We start from the raw sequence: 19,068 nt of genomic DNA on the forward strand, positions 1-19,068 counted from the left end.
AAAGTATTTTAAACAAAAATATGTATAATAATGATTGTTTGAGCACGTGGCAAATAATATAAAGTTGTGAAAATTGTAAATTGGGGGTTGTTTGGTTGTGAAGTATTTTAAGCAGTTAGGGAAGTGTTGTTCAAAGTGTGTGATGCGGCACATCAATAAAAATACCGTCATTATGCACTTTTGGACGTGGTTTAACATCAAGGTTAGCGGCACTGAGCTAGGCAAAGACAAGGTATTTAGGTGATCTGACGGCATAAGTGTAGACTTCGATGTGACTAGCCACTAAGGTGTGTCGTAACACAAACCACTATGGACAAAACTGAGCTGGGACAGCGACAAGACATCGAGATGCTCTGACGACGCTTGAACGACAAACCACTTCTTTTTTCAGCCCATTTTTATTGCAGATAACTGAATATATCCCAGCGTGTCGTTCATCTAAATAGCATAACTCGGTTAGTCGATCAAAAATCTAGTCTAGAGTTGCAAAACATGCACCCGTTTCAGATAAAACCGTACAAAATACCGTACTAAATACTTTGTATCGTTTTTATTTCCAAACCATGAAATTATTAAGAAATTGTACGATTTTTGTCTGTGCCAAGTGCCTAATTTGCAACTGACTATGTATGACTCAATACTCTCGCTCAGACACTCAGACACTGATACCCACTCAAACACTGAGATCCGCTCAGACTATCGTGACTCTAGCATTGTATCGGATTCAAATTGAATTTAGCACCAAGTCAGAGTCACACAGGCCTGGTACTGATATATGGATCGATTAACCAACTTGTGTTGTTCGGGATTGACCCTTGTTCTTGACACACCACAACCCAAACTTCTAGATCAGTGGTGGTCAACGTGTGTGTCGTGATCCACTTTTGTGTCGACCACAATGATAGGAAATGCCATGGACCGCGTGTCATGTGTGGTTTCGGTCAAGCCTTATCACCAATGTGTGACGTGAAACATAAAAGGTTGTCCACCGCTGTTCTAGACACACATCACTCACAGTCAATCCAACAAAATAAAGAAATTTTCACGTAAAATAAATCTATTTTCATCATACATGCATAATTGCTGACTTAAATTAGTTTACAATGTTGATGATAATTTTATGATAAGATACTCAACATTGTGGTTCATTCGCGTTTTTCTTATTTCCACGCATGTTAAAATTTATTATGGTAATTAATTCACATGCAAATGTCAATTAATCACTTTGAAGTTTCTCATCATATTTAATGAGTTTAGAGCTCGTCTTGCTTGTGTTTGAGAGATTGAACGAAATTAATGTGTATGAATATTAATGGCAGTTGACAGCGTTGTTATGTCAGGCACTTGAATTTGTTGCGTCGTAGTCTCAGAACTCCAACATACACAGCTTTGACATCAATAAGAATCCAGAATTTATATCCACTTTTTTATTGAATTTCAATAAATTCCATCCACAGCATTTTTCACATCACCAACAAACTGCATGTGGATGCCATGCCGTTTTCTCTTACATACAAAACTATAAAATGTACTCAAAGTGCATGCGTGCTAAAAGAGAGTCATGGTTACATGACTATAGTATTGTTTTACGTCATACATATTGCTCTTACCTCATCATAGCCTGAATGGTCCTTTTGTTGAATGTATATGGTGTGAACATAAAACGTCTTTGTCTCGAGAGTGTCTGCATTAAGTGAGAAATGAGAACTTTTAGGTCTATTTGAGAGAGGAATTTTATGGTTTTTGGATGGGATTGTTTGAGAGAGTTTTTGATTTTTTTCTAAATTGAAGGAAATTGTTCAGTGTTGTAGGGTTTTGACTCATTATCTATGTAGGTCTTGTAGTTAGGCGTAGTGTTGGTTATGTCAAAAATAGAACGATGATGTGATTGCAATATGCTTGATACATGACAGGTCATGTACCTTGAACATCACACTATGCTCAATAGGACACTGTAGGGACATTTGTAGATATGTCGTCGTATTAATCATAAGACACGAAGTTGACAAAACATCACCGTGATAGTTGATTTCAACTCATTCTAAATGCGAAAATTACGATTCCTCGTACTATGCTACTCGGGATTTCTAAGCACAATTGAGCAGCATGAACCATATTTATTGTTATGAATTCTATTTATATCAGCAATGTTCAGCGCATCTGGAGCGTATCAAAACTTTGATGAAATAGCAGCTGCTAGATCATCAAATAAAATCTAATATTTTGTTGGGTATAGTTTCCTTGATGGTGGCATGTCGGTAACTAAAGGATAGTCTTGTGTGTTAAAAGGGTTCTTTTCACTGCCATTTAAAGGTCATGTGTAGTTAGCTGTCCATTAAAACTCCGCATTGCACTTTTTAAAGTTTGTTCGAAAATTACGTTCAAAGAGATAAATCAGTCTGTAATAAGCACAATCAGCGTTCCCTAATATCCAAACATTCCCATCCGCCCACATCATATGGCTATAAAATATTGTGTTGTACGAATAAGATTGGTTTAATTAAAATTTATACTATAAAAATTCCTCATTAAGATTTTTTCTTTTATGTTTACCGCAAACATCTAGCTTAACAAAAAAAAGCTTACATTTCCATATGAATACCACGACAATGCTATTCATAGAACACACAAAAAAGGGATAACAATAATTTTATTCCAATAACTTTTTCGTACCAACTTGAGACTTTTATGTAGAAATGTTTAACTATATTGTCGGATTTGCGGAGACTAATTTGATTTACGGATCTGGTAATTGTGTATTTACAGGGGTTTTGGGAATTATGAATGGGGTATTGAGGGGAATTTACGTGAAAGAGGGGCATGAATGAGCAGAATTGGGTAGTTATGAGTTGTATGGGGTAGTTTTGAGTAATATGGAGTAGGTATGGAGGAGGTACGGGTGGTATGGGGTAGGTATGAGTGGCATGGGGTAGATATGAGTGGCATGGGGTAGGTATGAGTGGAATAGAGTAGGTATGAGCGATATGAGGTAGGTTATTTGAAAGAACTTTCAAAAAATCCAAATTTTAAGGTTAAATCGATGAATTCTTCTTACAGAACTGCAACAAACCTCCTTTAAGTTCCATGAAATATTCAAGCACATCCACCCATAACACAATTATTCCATTTTCCATAAATTATCACAATTTATCTATTTTTAAACACTTTAATTTAATTTAAATCTCTTACAATACTCGACATAAAGCATTATCAATTATTTCCTTGCTGTCTCTCAATTTCTGTCACACCGACAGTTGTTAATTAAAGCTACACAAGAATATCCATTAAAATTCTATCATGAAAAATGCATTTTTTACGTACATGCAATCACATCATTTCCGAAATGACTTCCTAATAGTTCCAATTCTTTTGCAAATGACAACAGGTAATCAAAAAATATATTCCAAATTACATAGAACAAAAAAAAAGTTTGTGCAGCATGAAAACTTAATTTTTGGGTTGAATGGAAAATTCTTCTTGGAATTTGAATTAAATTTGGAATAAAAAAATGGGGTTTGCATGCAAATCGATTTCTATTTTTGTACTGACAGTGAAATATTAAATAAAATGAATGAGGGTTTGGGAATTGTCAGTGATGCTCAAGCTTGTTGGATTTTAAGGTACTTAGCTGAATAATCTGAGCGGCACAATGCATCGAACCGCTTCTTTCATGTCATGATGCCGTCAGGGCAACTTCGAGTCTTATGGCAACCTACCTGACCGACAAAAATGAAGCAGCCATCCATTCCACGCAAAAAGTCTGTCCTAGGTACCGTAGTCTGTACTATGAAGCATTATTTTTGCCTATTAGGGCAAATGGATGCCAAAAATTGACGGCTTTCATTTTATATTAATTAAAGAGGTTAAGTGGAGCCATTAGAGTTCCATGGCGGAGCCTGGTCCATTTATTGTCGCTCCAGGTAGCGATGCCTTACCAAACACGATGTAAAACCCTCATAAATTGCACCCAAAACTTGACATTCAATTAAATTTGAAAAAAATTACAAATAAGATCTCAGCAAACTTTGAAATTAATTTTCATTCATTTTCCACAAAGTCATCAACGAATCCACTTGCAAGTCGCGCAAAAATCCACTTCTGCCCAAAAAAAAATGCTAATCGAGTCAAAAAGCAGTGTCGAAATTCGTAGTTATTCACAAAGGAAGAAGGGATTTCATGAAAAATATTTATCAATTTGCAAGACAAAACTTCTCCAGCCACTGCCGGAAGTGAAAATCAAGCAAAATAATATTCATGTTTTGGACTTCCATGCTGATCGGATTAAGGCAAATGACTGGATAGCGATTAGTGAGGCTTTAAAGAACGACAAGACGTTGAAGTATGTGACAATTAAGCTTAGGAAGAATGATGAATATGGTAAGTATTGAAGTACATATATACATCCTTAAATAACCACAACCTACTTCCAACAGTCCTCGAACATGTCGATACATTGAAAAAATCAAGGAACGTAGTCTCAATTCCGGTAATTTATTCAAAATTCATCTTCAACGAGTTCATCGAATCACTTCAAGGCCTGCTTGTCAATAATAACATCCTCGAGTTGCTGTCACTTGAAGGATTTCCAATCCGGGATCGATTCATGATGACTTTGGCCAAAGGTTGCTTCACAAATCGATCAATTCGTGTGCTGAACCTGTCGAGAAGTAAAATTGGTGACGATGGATGTGAAATTTTATGCTCAAATATCAAGCACTTGACAAATATTGAGACATTAAATTTATCCAACTGCAATATTGGCATCAAAGGTGTAAATGCTGTCGTTGACTACATTAAGACCCAAAAAATTCATCGATTTTCAGAAGCTTGGATTCGTAGCTTGCGGTACCAAAACATCAATGACTCATCGTTTGGTGGTCTAAAGAGAATTTTACTCAATTCTAATCCACAAATTGGAGATGAAGGATTGAAATTGTTGACTGACGAGCTGTCCGAGGATGTGTGGATCAAAGACATTGAAGTACAAAATTGTGGATTGACGCATGTTGCTGCAAATGAAATTATTGCCTGCCTGAACTATAATAAGACAATTTTGAACTTTAATGTTGCAAATAATTTGGATCTTCCTGAACATATGCATCGGCAAATCTTAGAGCGGCTTGGATCATGTGACGTTGACAGCGGTGACTCTAATGAATCAAAACCTGTGCAAATGAAAGTGACTAAGAGCCAATTGTACGAAAAAATCAAATTCTTAGAGAATCAACTGGAATTAGAGGCTTTCCAGCAGAAGCAAATGAAGGAACTGATTCAGAGTCTCCATAACCAAAACATGGAGTATAATAAGCAAATAATAGAGCTAAATGAGCAGTTGAAGCAAAATGTGCCAGATGGATTCACTTTGGTCGCAAATGAACACTTAGACAGAATGGCTATCCGTAAAACAGCATCAAATGTCGCTGTTAGACTAAGACGTAGAAGAAGACATCCAATCAAAAAAGTCAGAAGTCTCGTCATTGAAAGTCCAATCAACAAAGTCGTCAACTCAAAATCAGTTACAGCTGTCAAGTTAAAGCCGAAAAATGTAAAAGAACATAAAGCATTTGTTGAGCAAAATATTGGCGATAGCATGAAGAATGACGAGATTCAGCAAAGTTCAAGTGATGACGATGATGAAGAATTTAATGGTGCATCGCTGCTGAAGTCGTTTGTTGCAAGAAAAAGTGGAAGTTTGCCGTTCTTTGAGAATATTGCTCAGTCGTCGTCGTCACGTGTACCTTATAATTCTGATGATGAATAAATGAGTCTGTTATCTGCTATTTTTTAAGTTTTGATTCTAAAGGATGGTTCAAAAATCCTTGTAAAAGAGCCTAAAGCCAGTGCATCTTAATACACCGGCCTGCTCAGATCTACTTGATTTTTTGATGCAATCCCTTAAGGCCCACGGTGTAAAAAAAGGCTGAAAATCATACCCTTAGCCAGTGTCAAGTCGTCCTTGGGTTTCAGCCAACTTTGCGCCGACAATTCTGTCTACATTAGTGGTGGACAGCATTTTTTGTGTCACGACACACTTCAACCCTGTCTTGATTGAGTATTAATCTGGCGGCACACTGGTTGTCTATCATTGAGATTTACCACTTTGTTTCTCGATTTTCTAAATTTTCATCCTAGATTGGCTCTTAATTACTAATTTGGTTAGTTCTTAATTACGAGCTTCATTCTCTAACTTATCATTTTCCAACCATGCTCTAAAGTCAGTCGACATTCAAAATTCCCAAAATCTACTTGTGTACCTCAATACATAGCCTAAGCCCAACGTCTAAACTCATATCAATCAAAACTGAAGCTTCATCACAAAATATAGGCCATTCCTGCCAATAACTCACAGAACTGTCTGACTTCATCTTCTTCATAAAATTTAGTGCATGCTGGTAGCTCTGCAATAACAATATCCACAGAAACTAATAACTATGACAAGTTTTGCTCATTTTTGTTGACGTTCTTTCATTCTTCCTCCAGAACCGATTATTTTTTGCCACCTCTATCCATTAATATTGATTTTCTGTTTCTGTGCGCTTTTTGCAGCCATTTGTCGTGCCACTGGTTTGTGGTGTAACTAAATTAAAAAGTCTTGAACTAATTTTTTTTCATGTCGCTTTCGGGTGCTTTTGTGAAGCCATAACGAATGTTGATTTTTGATTTTTATGAGCCACTAGTTTTCACTTTTTCCTTTTCTTGCCCGTTCTCAAACATTTATGCTTTATGTCCTGTTTTCATGAACCATTACGGGTCGCTTCCTTGACATAAATGCGACAATGTTGTTCAGGAATTTCGCTTTTATTTGACATTTCACACTGAAAATTTTTTGTGGCTCTTTTTGCAGTTTATTATTTAATTTTCCATTGCATGCTTACTTTATATAGTTTGGCTTTACTTCGTGCTTCTTACGATGTGTACAAAGGAAGTTAATTAAACCACAAGGTGTCAATCAAGTAGAGGGATAAATTTAATGGGAAGGAAATATCAAGAGATTACAATCGTTTTGAGTAATTATGAATGGATTAAGTTGCAGACTAACTTATAATTAGGAATTTTAAGGCTTATTTTGATGATTCATTAAGTAAATTAAAAGAAAAGCACTTAAGAATTCATAATTTTGTTTGTAGAACTACTTTTATGGAGCAAGGCTTTTAAATCAAGCAAAGTACAGCATGTACTAAAAGAAACAGGACATCATCATCCGAATCTATCATAATATTATGCCTAAAATTGCTACTAACCTATTGCACCACAATGTATGGCATCGTTATGATGATGCTGTCCTTTTACATAATTATGAAGTTTAGGGGATTCACTAAAGCAGCAAGCACATTAAGTTATTTGATATAGATTGCAGCTTCTTCATGAATTGACCAGTCCCAAGTAGCATGAGGTTTCTCATGAATTCGTCTATCCTACAGGTTCCAAAAACAGTATTTCGTGTATTTGCTGTAATACACCATTATTTTACATTGTTAACATTGCAGTACTTACCCTAAACACCACAACGTATTCGTTAAAGCACCTCTAAGTCACTGTGTTAACGACAAGAATCGAAAAGGCCCTAACAGTACCGTTACGATTGATTTCAATCTTTTTTTAGGGCGAAAACTGCGGTTCATCGCATTGTGTCTCTCGGGTATCACGAATACTAGTCCTTTTAGAACCCCAATTGCCTCTGTCATTGATTTAGAGACACTAATTTGATTTTTTTGGATGGCAAATTAAAATTAAGAAGGAGATTTGCAATTTTTGTCTCGAAAAATCTTAGAAAATTGTAGGATTAGGAATAGAGAAAAGGACAGAATATGAGAAATTGACCCCAATTCTGCTCTGAAAAACTTTGGAAAAACTGACCTTAATGTATTGTATAATTAAATTTTTCATTTTAAAATTAATTATACCCTTTTTAATGCTTTTTTGAATGCCTTTTTTTAATATCATACATAAGTAATCCATCTATAATTAAATCGTCAGAAACCTTACGTACGTCTACAAGTCACAACAACACCAATAGTTCACAAAAACAAAAACAACTACAGCAATTACTTGATAATTACAATCTCAAATCATTAACTTTTTTTCATTCATTTCAAGCACATTTTCGTGTCGAAAGCATAATGAATGAATGAATGGCAATCAATAGATCCCATAACACCGATACTTCCGATTTTTATTTATAGTTCAACAAGCTCGAGCAGAAAATGAGCTGTACATTGTAAGTATTTTTATGAATAGGAAGTTAAAGAGGAGAAGAGAAGTTGTTGCCAAATCAACAGCAGTAAGGAAGGGGAGGAACATAGAAAAAACATATTTATCGGGTATCAATGGCTTCGTTTATTACAATGCACAAAAAAAGAAATATCATCAAATTAACGATAGAAATCTCAACAACAGCACAGAAACAGCATCAATAAGGTGAACTTTGCTCATTGCCTTTTTTTCTCAAAATTCACCAAATGGAAGTAAATTATTATTACATATAGTTATGGTACTGGTTCTCTTATTTTTTGTCGATGAAGCAATAATTTCAGTCTGCTTGTAGTTTTTCGATAAATACTTCATATTACTGCTGCCATTATCGATATTATGAACTTCATATTTATTTCTCCCTTATTTATTGATAAATGTGCTTATGTTGCATGCTACAAATTTTTTTCTTTTCTTCTCGGAAAAGATGACATAAAGACGATGAAAATGAGCATCGAATCTCTTTTTTTTCTTTCTTTCCTTATTACGACTTATGATGGTTGTCATATTTATATGTGAGCTTGTTGCATTTTGATGATTTAAATTGAGTATTGATGATGTATGTTCAATGTGGATAGAATTAGAGTCTTTCATGAATTGCATTGCGATGGAATTTCAAAATGTTAGACTGCTTTGTCATTTTATTAGTTTGAATTCCCGTGGAATTAACCGCACTTCCTGTAATTTTTAGTTGATCGACACTTAATAATTAAAACCAGTTCTTCATAAAAGGCAGAATCTCAAATTATCGATTTGTTGTTTAAACAATTGCCCATAGGGGACAAGGCATGAAAATGGTGAGCTCTTACATCAAATCGATTAGACTCTATTCTCGGCCCAGATTATGTAAAATCCGACCTATGATCAGACTTACACCGACTTGAGTGGGATTGCTCGCCTATTCTTCACCATGTGCCTTTCTGAAAACTTGTAGAGTCGTTACTTAAACGTTAACAGATTCGATTTAATTTGATTCGCAAATCCGAAACCAGATCCTGCTTGACATTTTGACTGGAATTTTATATAGGATTAAACCATTAGGACGCAAGCCATTTGAGAATCTAAAATTTTGAGTTTCTGCGAATTATTGAGTTCGAGCACAATACTGCAAAGGAACTCGAACCATGACGCTAAATCTCGGTCTTGAAAACGGGAGTGATTTTTTGCGTCGACAGAAGTTCTGCAAAGTCACAATCCTTGAAACCCCAAAATACTTTATGTCGAATAAGCTTCATTACCCTAGCAAACAAAGAGAATGCTCTTAGAGCAGAGTAAGCTGAGAGCATACTCGTTAACATACTCAACTATTCAAGCAGAGCTTGATTTTGAGAGCATGCTCTTTGCCTGTTAGGGTTAGAAGATGGTTACAAAAAGTAAGTAAGTAAATATATGTGTTACGATAGCTCGAAGTTGACTCTGATTTTGCATGGAAAAGTTACCTCAAGTTGGCTTGCTTGTGATCCATCTCGTTAAACGATGAATATTGCAAATTTTGTCAAGAATAGAATCAATCAATGAATAGGTTGACTATCAATATTTTATCGAAAACTGCCAAAAAAGTCCTCTGTAAAGCTTTAATGTCTGTACAACACTATTTTAACATCAAAAACAAATGACTCCCTATAGTCATCCACTAAACTCAAATTCCTCAAAAGACAATAAAATTCATAAAAATAATAATAAAGTCTGATTTAAACTATTTCATCAAAAATTCCTTCCATTATGCACATAAAGTGAATATTAAGTTTACAATAAAATCACAGAGCAATTTTCTGATTCCATTTCAAGACGTAATCTTATGGAATTACATTTTACTTACATTCCAGCACAGAGTAAAAAGCACACACCATAAAATAAATATTTAAAGGAAGCAACAGTAGGAACTAAAAAGACTAAAAATTGGAATTACATTTTATTCCATCATTTGAATGCTGCATAAAAAGTTATTTTAAAGAAAATATTAAGGAAGAGATTCTTTTTTATTAAAAAACTATAGGAAAAACTTTCTGAAATAAGTTTATTTCATTTGTCAATTTTCTCAAAATGATGAAATCATTTTAAGTTTTTGGAAAGTCTTCATTTATAAAGTTGTTGAGTTTGTTGGAAAGTTTTAAATTCAACTTTTCATTCATTTAATTGATTTTTAATATTTTAGGGAGGAATTTTAAATGTGATTTTAGTTGAAATGATGCCAATTATTAGCAATCCATTGCAATATTCATTTTGGATGGATAGATGACTGCTTGTTAACTAGATAACTGGTCCAATGACTGCCTAGCTTGCTGGTCATCTGGTTACTATATATTCTTGTGTTTGTGATACAACAGATTTAAGATCGCAGTGTCTCCAGCTCATAAGGCTGGGCCTTGAGTCATTATATATATTCTGGTCACTATATATGCTTTAGAATCAGATCTCAGTGATTAATGCAGATAACCAGCAACTTAACCAACAAGTCAACTAGATAACGTACATTACATCTAACTAGCTTCTATCGAGAGCCTTTTGCATCGGTTTCTTGAATCTAAATGACTTAGTCAAATTCAAGTCAAATTGTAAGCAAGCAAAGCGAGCAGTTAGCTGACAAACTACCTGTTAATTGATATGTTTTTAAGTCACTATCCATAACAGCACACGGCGATTGCTAGAACTACGTCGTTTTATGACGAAACCAGCAAGTCACCGCAATATACGGCTCGGATATGACTAATTTCCATTTAACTAATTGAATCAGACAGGATTATGTTGCATATGCCGGACCATTAATTCTTCAGAATTCTGGAGAAATTCTGGTCCGGACTATGCAAAACACCCATCAGACAGTTTTAGATATTATTGATGGATCAGAACTCGATTTCGAATCTAACTTTATATGCTATATGTTTCTACTATGAACTCTAATTTTGATCATTCATAAACCTCTCATATAGACTTGATATAGACTGCCTTTACCATAAGCTCCAAAAGAAAAAAACCAAAAATCAATTCCAATAATCCTCCTTGACACCAAATAAGAAAAAACATTCATATCTGCTCATATCATAATCAAAGTCAACAAAAATCAATTATACTTAATCACTATCAAAATATTTTCACCTTGAAACAACTCAACATGATGAATAAATATTAACAAATAATGACAATGTTGATTTAGCCTATAGCATTCTGTCACTAATTACAATTTTGTTTGACTGTACATGAAATGACATGGAGAATATTCTCGTTCATTTTGAGGTTTATTAAGCTCAGTATTTGATTTAATATAGTTTATTCATTATTTGCTATTGTTCGAATTATTGATATGATTTTGGGAAGGGAAAATAATAATTAAGATATATGTTGAGAAGGCAGTTGCAATTTTGTGGTATTGTAGGATGACTATATGAAGTTAAATATTCGTTTGAGGACAGACTGAACATTTAAAATAAGAAATATTGTTGACAAGTTGACTTTTACTTGATTTATCTAGACAATGTTTAGGTACAGCGATGACTGATCACATCCAATTAGAGATTGTTGTGACTAGACACTAACTAGACCTACTATCTAGTTGTCAACTTCTCGAATGGACGAAAATACGTTATAATTGGACATCAAATAGACATTGACTTGCCATCCATTAGTTAAAAGTAGGGTTCGGCCAAGAACCGTAGACCTGGATTTCCTGCATTTTAGATGCTAAAGCCTGGGCCGGTTTCTCGGGATACACCTGCTGCTACACTTACACTTAGTGCATACTCTTAGAGTAAGTGTAGGTGTATACTTTGGGTACGGGTAGATGAAAGAGCATTTCAGCAGACCGTCTCCTGCAGTTTTTGGCTGTTCGTTATAGTTCATCAAAAGCTATAGCCCTGTAGTTTCCAGGAGCTGCTGATTTGACAATTGACAAATGCGACAAATATTGCAAATTGAGTTGTCCGTCCCTTGGACTTATGTAAGCCACGATATTCAGTTATTCACCTAAATTCAGCAAGTCTATTCCATAACCAATAATTAAATAATACCAAAACAATGCGAAAATTATGAATAATTTGTGACATTAATTCCATATAAAACCAAAAGAACCAACAACTTCGCAATTCATTCCTTCTTCAATCCTTTCAAAATAAATACCCAATAAACCAATATGCGTTTGGGTAAACCAGGACTCAAGCAACTAAAAATCGGCCACGCTCTATGGAAAAGCATCAAAGAATTCCTCTTGACGACATACCTTCATGCATATCATTACTTAGCCGATGCAGATCGTCATACACCTGAAAAGCTTATGTGGACGGCAATTCATATTACAACAATTGCATGTGCTATCGGCGTAGTCATGTCAGCATGGTCAAGATTTACGGATAATCCAACAATAACGACGCTTGAGAGTCAACATTATTCAATCTATGAAATGAATTTTCCAGCTATTGCTATATGCTCGAATAATAAGATAAGTAGGACGAATGCGGAAAAGTATGCTGAATATTTGTGAGTACAATTGAATTTGCAGTAAGCAGGAATGATTTTATGGCTTTCATTTACTAATTCCAGAATGAATCTGAGTATTCCATTGCAATACAAGAATCACGATACACTGATGAATTTAATAAGATATATGGGAAGGATGTATGATGCAGACATTGAAGGCATTGACCAATTTGTGAAGTTTCAAGAAATCCTCGACAATTTTGATTCTGATAAAAAGACGGGAATCTACAACATGCAAGAAAAGCTGCGTAATTTGGCACCGACATGTGAGGAGATTGTCAAGAAGTGTAAATGGGGTGGAGCGGAAGTAAGATGCTCAAATATCTTCAAAAGTCGAACAACAAATGAAGGATTTTGCTGTACATTCAATTACATCCGTCCAAGTACATTCAATGAAACTGCAGAGAAGCCACTCATTGCTGCCGGCATAGGTCCTGACATGGGATTGACTGTTCTGCTTAATTTATCAATTGCTGACTATTTTTATCCACTTAAGAACTTTGGCGGTGCAACGACATTGATATTTGATTCCACAGAGTTTGCTGACTCAGCCACTGGATTTGTCCGGGAAGTTCCGATTGAAAGAAATTTAGAGACTCGAATTACACTTGGTGCAATGAGTTTCTATGCTGTCAATGAAGTTCAGAGATATGGTGTTAGTAAACGCAAGTGCTTATTTCCAAATGACTATCCAAATGAGTTCGGAACCAATTATGTCTATGGAGATTGCCTGGTCAAGTGTAAATTGAAAAGTGTCATGGCTCTCTGTAAATGCATTCCGTTCAATGTTCCTGTAAATTTCAATGACATTGATGCATCACTTCCTTATTGTAATTTGGGTAATGTGCAGTGCCTGAATAAGTATAAGATCAAATGGGGAACATTCAGACCAAGAGACTTCATCAAAGTACTTGAGAGGGAAATTGAGGATTCCTTAAGTTGTGATCTGTGCTATCCGTTGTGCTCATCGACTGTTTATATCGTTGACTCAACATCAGCAGCGATTAATTTTCATTATGTCAACAAAGGTTCTGTGCTGTAAGTTTTTATCTTGACTTCCTTTAGATTTAGTGCTAAATTTTTCATATTCCTAACATTTTCAGAGCCGGCTTAGATGAAGACACAGACTTGTCAATCTTTAAGGTCTACTTTCCGGAAACAGATTCCACTCTCTACAAAACCGATGTACTTTTTGCATGGTATGACATCATCAGTGATTATGGTGGCATTTTGGGTCTCTTTTTAGGCTGCTCGATCATTACTGTATTTGAAATATTGTTCTATGTGACTGTGAGATTTTATCAGAATATGTTCAATAGTTTGAGTTTTGTGAAGAAATTTCAGCGCAATCAAAATCATACATTTGATAACAAAATCTTTCATCCAGCTAAATATGATTATATTGATTAAATAAAGAGGATACTAGGAAGGAACTAGACTAGGGTTATTAGGATTTTTAGGGTATGAGTATGAAGAATTATGTGCTTAACACCCGATGGGACAAAAATACGTTCGAATTAAACATTGACTGGACATTAACATGTCATCAACTATTTTTAATGTATTTTTGTCCACTCGAGACAGCATATAATTAAGCCATTGCAAGATTGAGAAACTAAAATGGACAGGATTCAATTTGACTAGCTGTATGTCTAGTTCTAGGGACAACTAACAACCTCTTTGTAATATTAGTTATCGTTACCCAGAGTTATCAGAATTAAAACTAATCCTGTAGATAGATTTAATGCTAGACAATTAAACATTTGACAAAGCAGCAATCCAAAACAGTACAACATGTTTGCTACTTTAGGTACCGCTATGATGCTGTATTTACATTAAGACACGAAATTGCGCTAATGACACCGTGATGTCTGATTTCGACCTATTTTTATAGCTGAAAGTTTTTCTGTATTATGTTGTACTTTAATAATGCTCTTAATTGTGCAATTGTCATGAGATATAGTGCGAATCCATGTCATATTGACTACAATATATGTAATGATTGAACGATCGAACTATAGCAGGAATCAAACCCTCGTCCTCACAAAGGAGAATATTATAAATTTCTGATGTATTGCCAAACAAATTGACCATAGATGTTTCATTCCTGAACTGACAGATTCACTTTACTTAACAAGCAATGAAAACAATTTCAGGACAATGTCTTAAGCCATTGTCAGCTAAATATATGACTCTGACACTTTTGACTCAATAAGAATCCCCAAATTCCTTAAACATCCAAATTAAATTTTCATCCAAAAAAGAATTAAAACTTAATGTTTCTTTAAAGCACCTTAAAGCTTCTTCATCCTGCATACAATCTAAAATCCGGTAAAAAAATCCTTAATTCCTCTCATGCCTGTCTAAAAATTATAAAAATTAAAGCATCTAAAAAAAGTAAACTCATAAGAAAATGAAGTAATTTTACACAGCAGCAACAAAAAAAAATTGTGTAATGAAATTTAATGACCTAATTTAGAATTGATTGCTTCTTTTTCCGCCTGAAAGAGAAGGAAGTAAAATAACAAGACAAAAAAAAGTGCTGTAATGGAAGGGAACAGAATGAAGCAAAAAAAAAAAACAATTACAGGAAAAATGAACTCTGTCTTCTGAAAAATTAATTAACGTCCATAAGGAAGTTGCTGCATGAAAAATTCAGTTTGATTTGAGGGAAAGGAAAATGGCAATAGATGGAGGGTACGGGAAAAGTTCCTCAAAACCTGAAAAAAACAAGAAAATTTTTTTCACATCAAAACAAGCCACAATTTACCATCAATTTAAGACCCACACAATCCGTCATGTCACATTTCATTCATAAATTCTCATGTATATTTATAGCAAGCAATAAATAAACTCGACTATAATATAAAAAGTCATAAAGAATCGCGTATTAAAATCACTAAATTATTTGCAATATTTATATGCGTTGAGCGTATATACAGCACAGAGACAGAAAGACCACAACGAGGACAATAAAGCGACAATTTATTTGAAGTTTTATTGTCAAACATTTGTTCATATTTACCGCGGCAACAGAATGAGAAGCACAAAAATTTAATTCAATATTTGATGTTATGGCTGGTGGAATGATCGACCTAAACAGCCTATGGATGGAAGCTTTTGATTTGGATTTGATGTGTGGATGATTTAAATGATGTTAATTAGATTTTATATGTTAGATTTCTGGATGAGGGACAATGTTGGAAATATGATGGTTCCGGAAGGCAGATGGAAGGGTTGAATTCAGGTGAGGGGGATTTGGGTGTCAAAACTGCTTTTTTTAAAATAAATTATTTAATTTTGTGGCTTATTTGTGAAAAAAAATCAAAAAATCTCCTAAATTTTTAAATTTCATATAAAACTCCTCTCCAACCTTTCTCTCATCTCACTACTTCCTGTCTCCCTTTTCACTCCTTCCTCTCTCCCTCCTTTCTCCTTCCTCACTCCTTCCTCTCTCGCCTCTCTCTCTCATTTCTCATTCTTTTCTCACCCCTCTCTCCCTCTCTCTCCCTCTCTCCCCCATCACTCCCCATGTCTCTCGATCTCTCCACAATCTCTCCTCCAGCTCTTCCGGTCCCTCTTCCCACTCTCACGACTCTCTCCCTCTCTCTCGACCATCTCCTCCTAGCACATGGTGAACAAAAGACGAAAAGTCCAGTTTAGAGTCGACGTAAGTTTGGCTTGAGGTTGGATTTTGCCAAATCAGGAGATTTTTTCTCAAGTTTGAAACCAAATTCTGAAAAATTCCGCCACAAATTAAAGAATTGCTAGTTTTCAGTTCAGTTGTCTGTCATTTGTACATCGTGTGCCTTCCGCGGTGTGACGAGGTTGAATCAAGCTTTACTTGGTCACTTTGCTGGTCGTACAGATCAGTTGTGATCCATAACCCCTCAAAGATGTCGCCTGAAGTTGCATCTATCGATGATTTCCACTTACCAATTTCTGATCATGCTTTACACCGATCTGATGGTCCCCTCATATCTACCATCAACATTAAAATGTCCCAATTCAGTTCTTCATCAAGAATCACAATCTTTTCAGCTCATACTTCAACACAACAACCCCAAACCTCATCACAAGCTTTATCAGTGCTTCCACATTATCAAAAAAGATATTCCAAAAATCCCAATAAAAGTCATCAAGCATTCCATTCTACACACAAAATTACTTCACTTGATGTGTACAAGAACAAAAAAAAAGCATATTCTCAATTTTTATTTGTTTGCCTCAATAATGCTCATCGGAAGTTGAGAATGCATGAAAATTCTTGAGATGACATTTCCTTCTCCCTCATTTCAATTGCGTGACTCCAAAGCAAATAAGTGATGGTGCTATGCTGTTTATTGCGAACAAAAAAATAAGAAAGATGAAATACTTCCTTCTTCTCAAGTTTTATGCCATTTATCCGCCATAATACATATAAAATAAAGAAATAAATAGATGAGAAAAAAAAATGGAACAAGATGAATAGTTTTGCGGCAATGATATGAAAATAAAATGAACAATGAAAAACGAAGATGCCATTTTCAATTGGATTCCTGTCGCTGTGTTTTGTGACATGAATGAAAATTGAATTCTTTTGTTGTCAGCAGTTGAAAAAAGGAATTCTACTCAGCAAGACTATGCGAACTGTGTGTGTGTGTGAGTGCGACTGAGTGTGCCTGTTCTCATTTCTTAAATGAGATGAAAAACTTTTTTTTTCTGTTGAAATTTGAATTTTAAAAGAGATGAAAGAGTTTTGTGTGCGAGTGCTTTGAACTCTTGTGGACTTGACAGTTTATTTTTGTTAGATTTGTATGCAGGCATGGATGTAGTGAATTGTAGGAAATTGAATTTTAGTTGGTAAGTTGATGGAAATTATGAAATAAATTGTTGACATTTTTAGTTTACATTGATTGAGGAGCTATAGATCAGTGGTGTACAATCTGTGTGCCTAGTGTGTTGCCAAGTGTGTAGTCGAACTCCATTGACGTCGGACTACATTGACGTCGGACTCCATTGACGTCGGACTACATTGATGTCGGACTCAATTGACGTCGGACTCCATTGACGTCGGACTACATTGACGTCGGACTCCATTGACGTCGGACTAAATTGACGTCGGACTACATTGACGTCGGACTCCATTGACGTCGGACTCCATGGACGTCGGACTCCATTGATGTCGGACTACATTGGAGTCGGACTACATTGGAGTTGGACTACATTGGAGTTGGACTACATTGGAGTCGGACTACATTGGAGTCGGACTAAATTGACGTCGGACTAAATTGACATCGGACTCCATTGACGTCGGACTACATTGATGTCGGACTCCATTAACGTCGGACTCCATTGACGTCGAACAACATTGATGTCAGATTCCATTGCCGTGTAAAACAACAGCTAGTCCACCACTTTAATAGATGAATAACTCATAAAATTCCCAAAAATCAACCAAAGCTTCACCCACAAAACCCAAAGATCCCATCTCATCAGATACAATAAACTCTCAACTTTAATGATCAAAAGCGATAATTTTCCACAATTGGAAATGTGTTGAACGGGAATTGAAAAGTTCTATCAATATAAATTTCCACAAAATGAGCATAAAGTAGATAGAAATTAATTTCAAATTGCACTTTTTTTTCTTCTATCCATTCTCATCTATTCTTACTAGCTTTTATTTTTCAATTGAACCCTTGATTCAATAGACATTCGCAATGATGCTTCTGCTGTGTTTCTACTGCATTTATACAGGAGATCTTCTTTCTTATTATTATATTTTCATCTTCTAACAATCCACAATCTTTTCTTTCCTTTTATTCCTCAACTATGTAAATGCTTTTGTGTCCCTTGCATTGATGTGTTGGAATTTGTTTTGAGGAATTTTCTTTAATTTAGTGAGAAGCTTTTGGTTTAGTTGTGAGATTTAGTCGAGAGTTATGTTGAATGCAATGTCGAGTATCATGATGCTATAAATCTTGTGTTGCTGTCAAATTGGTTGAAAGTTGAAATCAGAGCAATTTTACATCTTTTAGACGATGTCTATCAATATCTCGTGCAACACTACATGTTTCTGACCTGTTCCTAAGTCTTGAAAATTACTTGATTAGGAATTCGTTACATCCAAACCTCTGGAGAGGTATAAATTTGAAATTGATAGGATTCGCACCGACGATTTTCATGTAACCACATCAAATTTGAGCCAATTTGGAATTGATAGGATTCAAACTGAGGACTTTAGAGTAACCAGATCAAATTTGAGCCAAATACCTTGCCGACTACAGTACAGAGACACTCAAACGCTCATGGACTATTAATGGATTAAACAGAGTCAGGCTTCTTTCAATAAATACTATCATAAAG

General features: G+C 35.2%; 2 protein-coding genes across 2 annotated transcripts; both read left to right on the forward strand.

Annotated features, from left to right (window-relative positions):
* Nucleotides 1-4,112: 4,112 nt before the first annotated feature.
* Nucleotides 4,113-5,761, forward strand: LOC139101031 (protein Cep78 homolog). The gene is made up of 2 exons (XM_070653894.1): nucleotides 4,113-4,377; nucleotides 4,434-5,761. The coding sequence occupies exons 1-2, from the start codon at nucleotides 4,113-4,115 to the stop codon at nucleotides 5,759-5,761; spliced, it is 1,593 nt and encodes a 530-aa protein (XP_070509995.1).
* A 6,615-nt stretch (nucleotides 5,762-12,376) lies between these two features.
* LOC139101032 (pickpocket protein 28-like) lies at nucleotides 12,377-14,130 on the forward strand. Its single transcript, XM_070653895.1, has 3 exons — nucleotides 12,377-12,720; nucleotides 12,784-13,758; nucleotides 13,824-14,130. The coding sequence occupies exons 1-3, from the start codon at nucleotides 12,377-12,379 to the stop codon at nucleotides 14,128-14,130; spliced, it is 1,626 nt and encodes a 541-aa protein (XP_070509996.1).
* The last annotated feature ends 4,938 nt before the right edge of the window (nucleotides 14,131-19,068 follow it).

The sequence above is a fragment of the Chironomus tepperi genome, unplaced genomic scaffold, assembly GCF_022539635.2.
Source record: "Chironomus tepperi strain 1889 unplaced genomic scaffold, CSIRO-AGI_Ctep_v1 contig_73, whole genome shotgun sequence".
Classification (NCBI taxonomy): Eukaryota; Metazoa; Arthropoda; class Insecta; order Diptera; family Chironomidae; genus Chironomus; species Chironomus tepperi.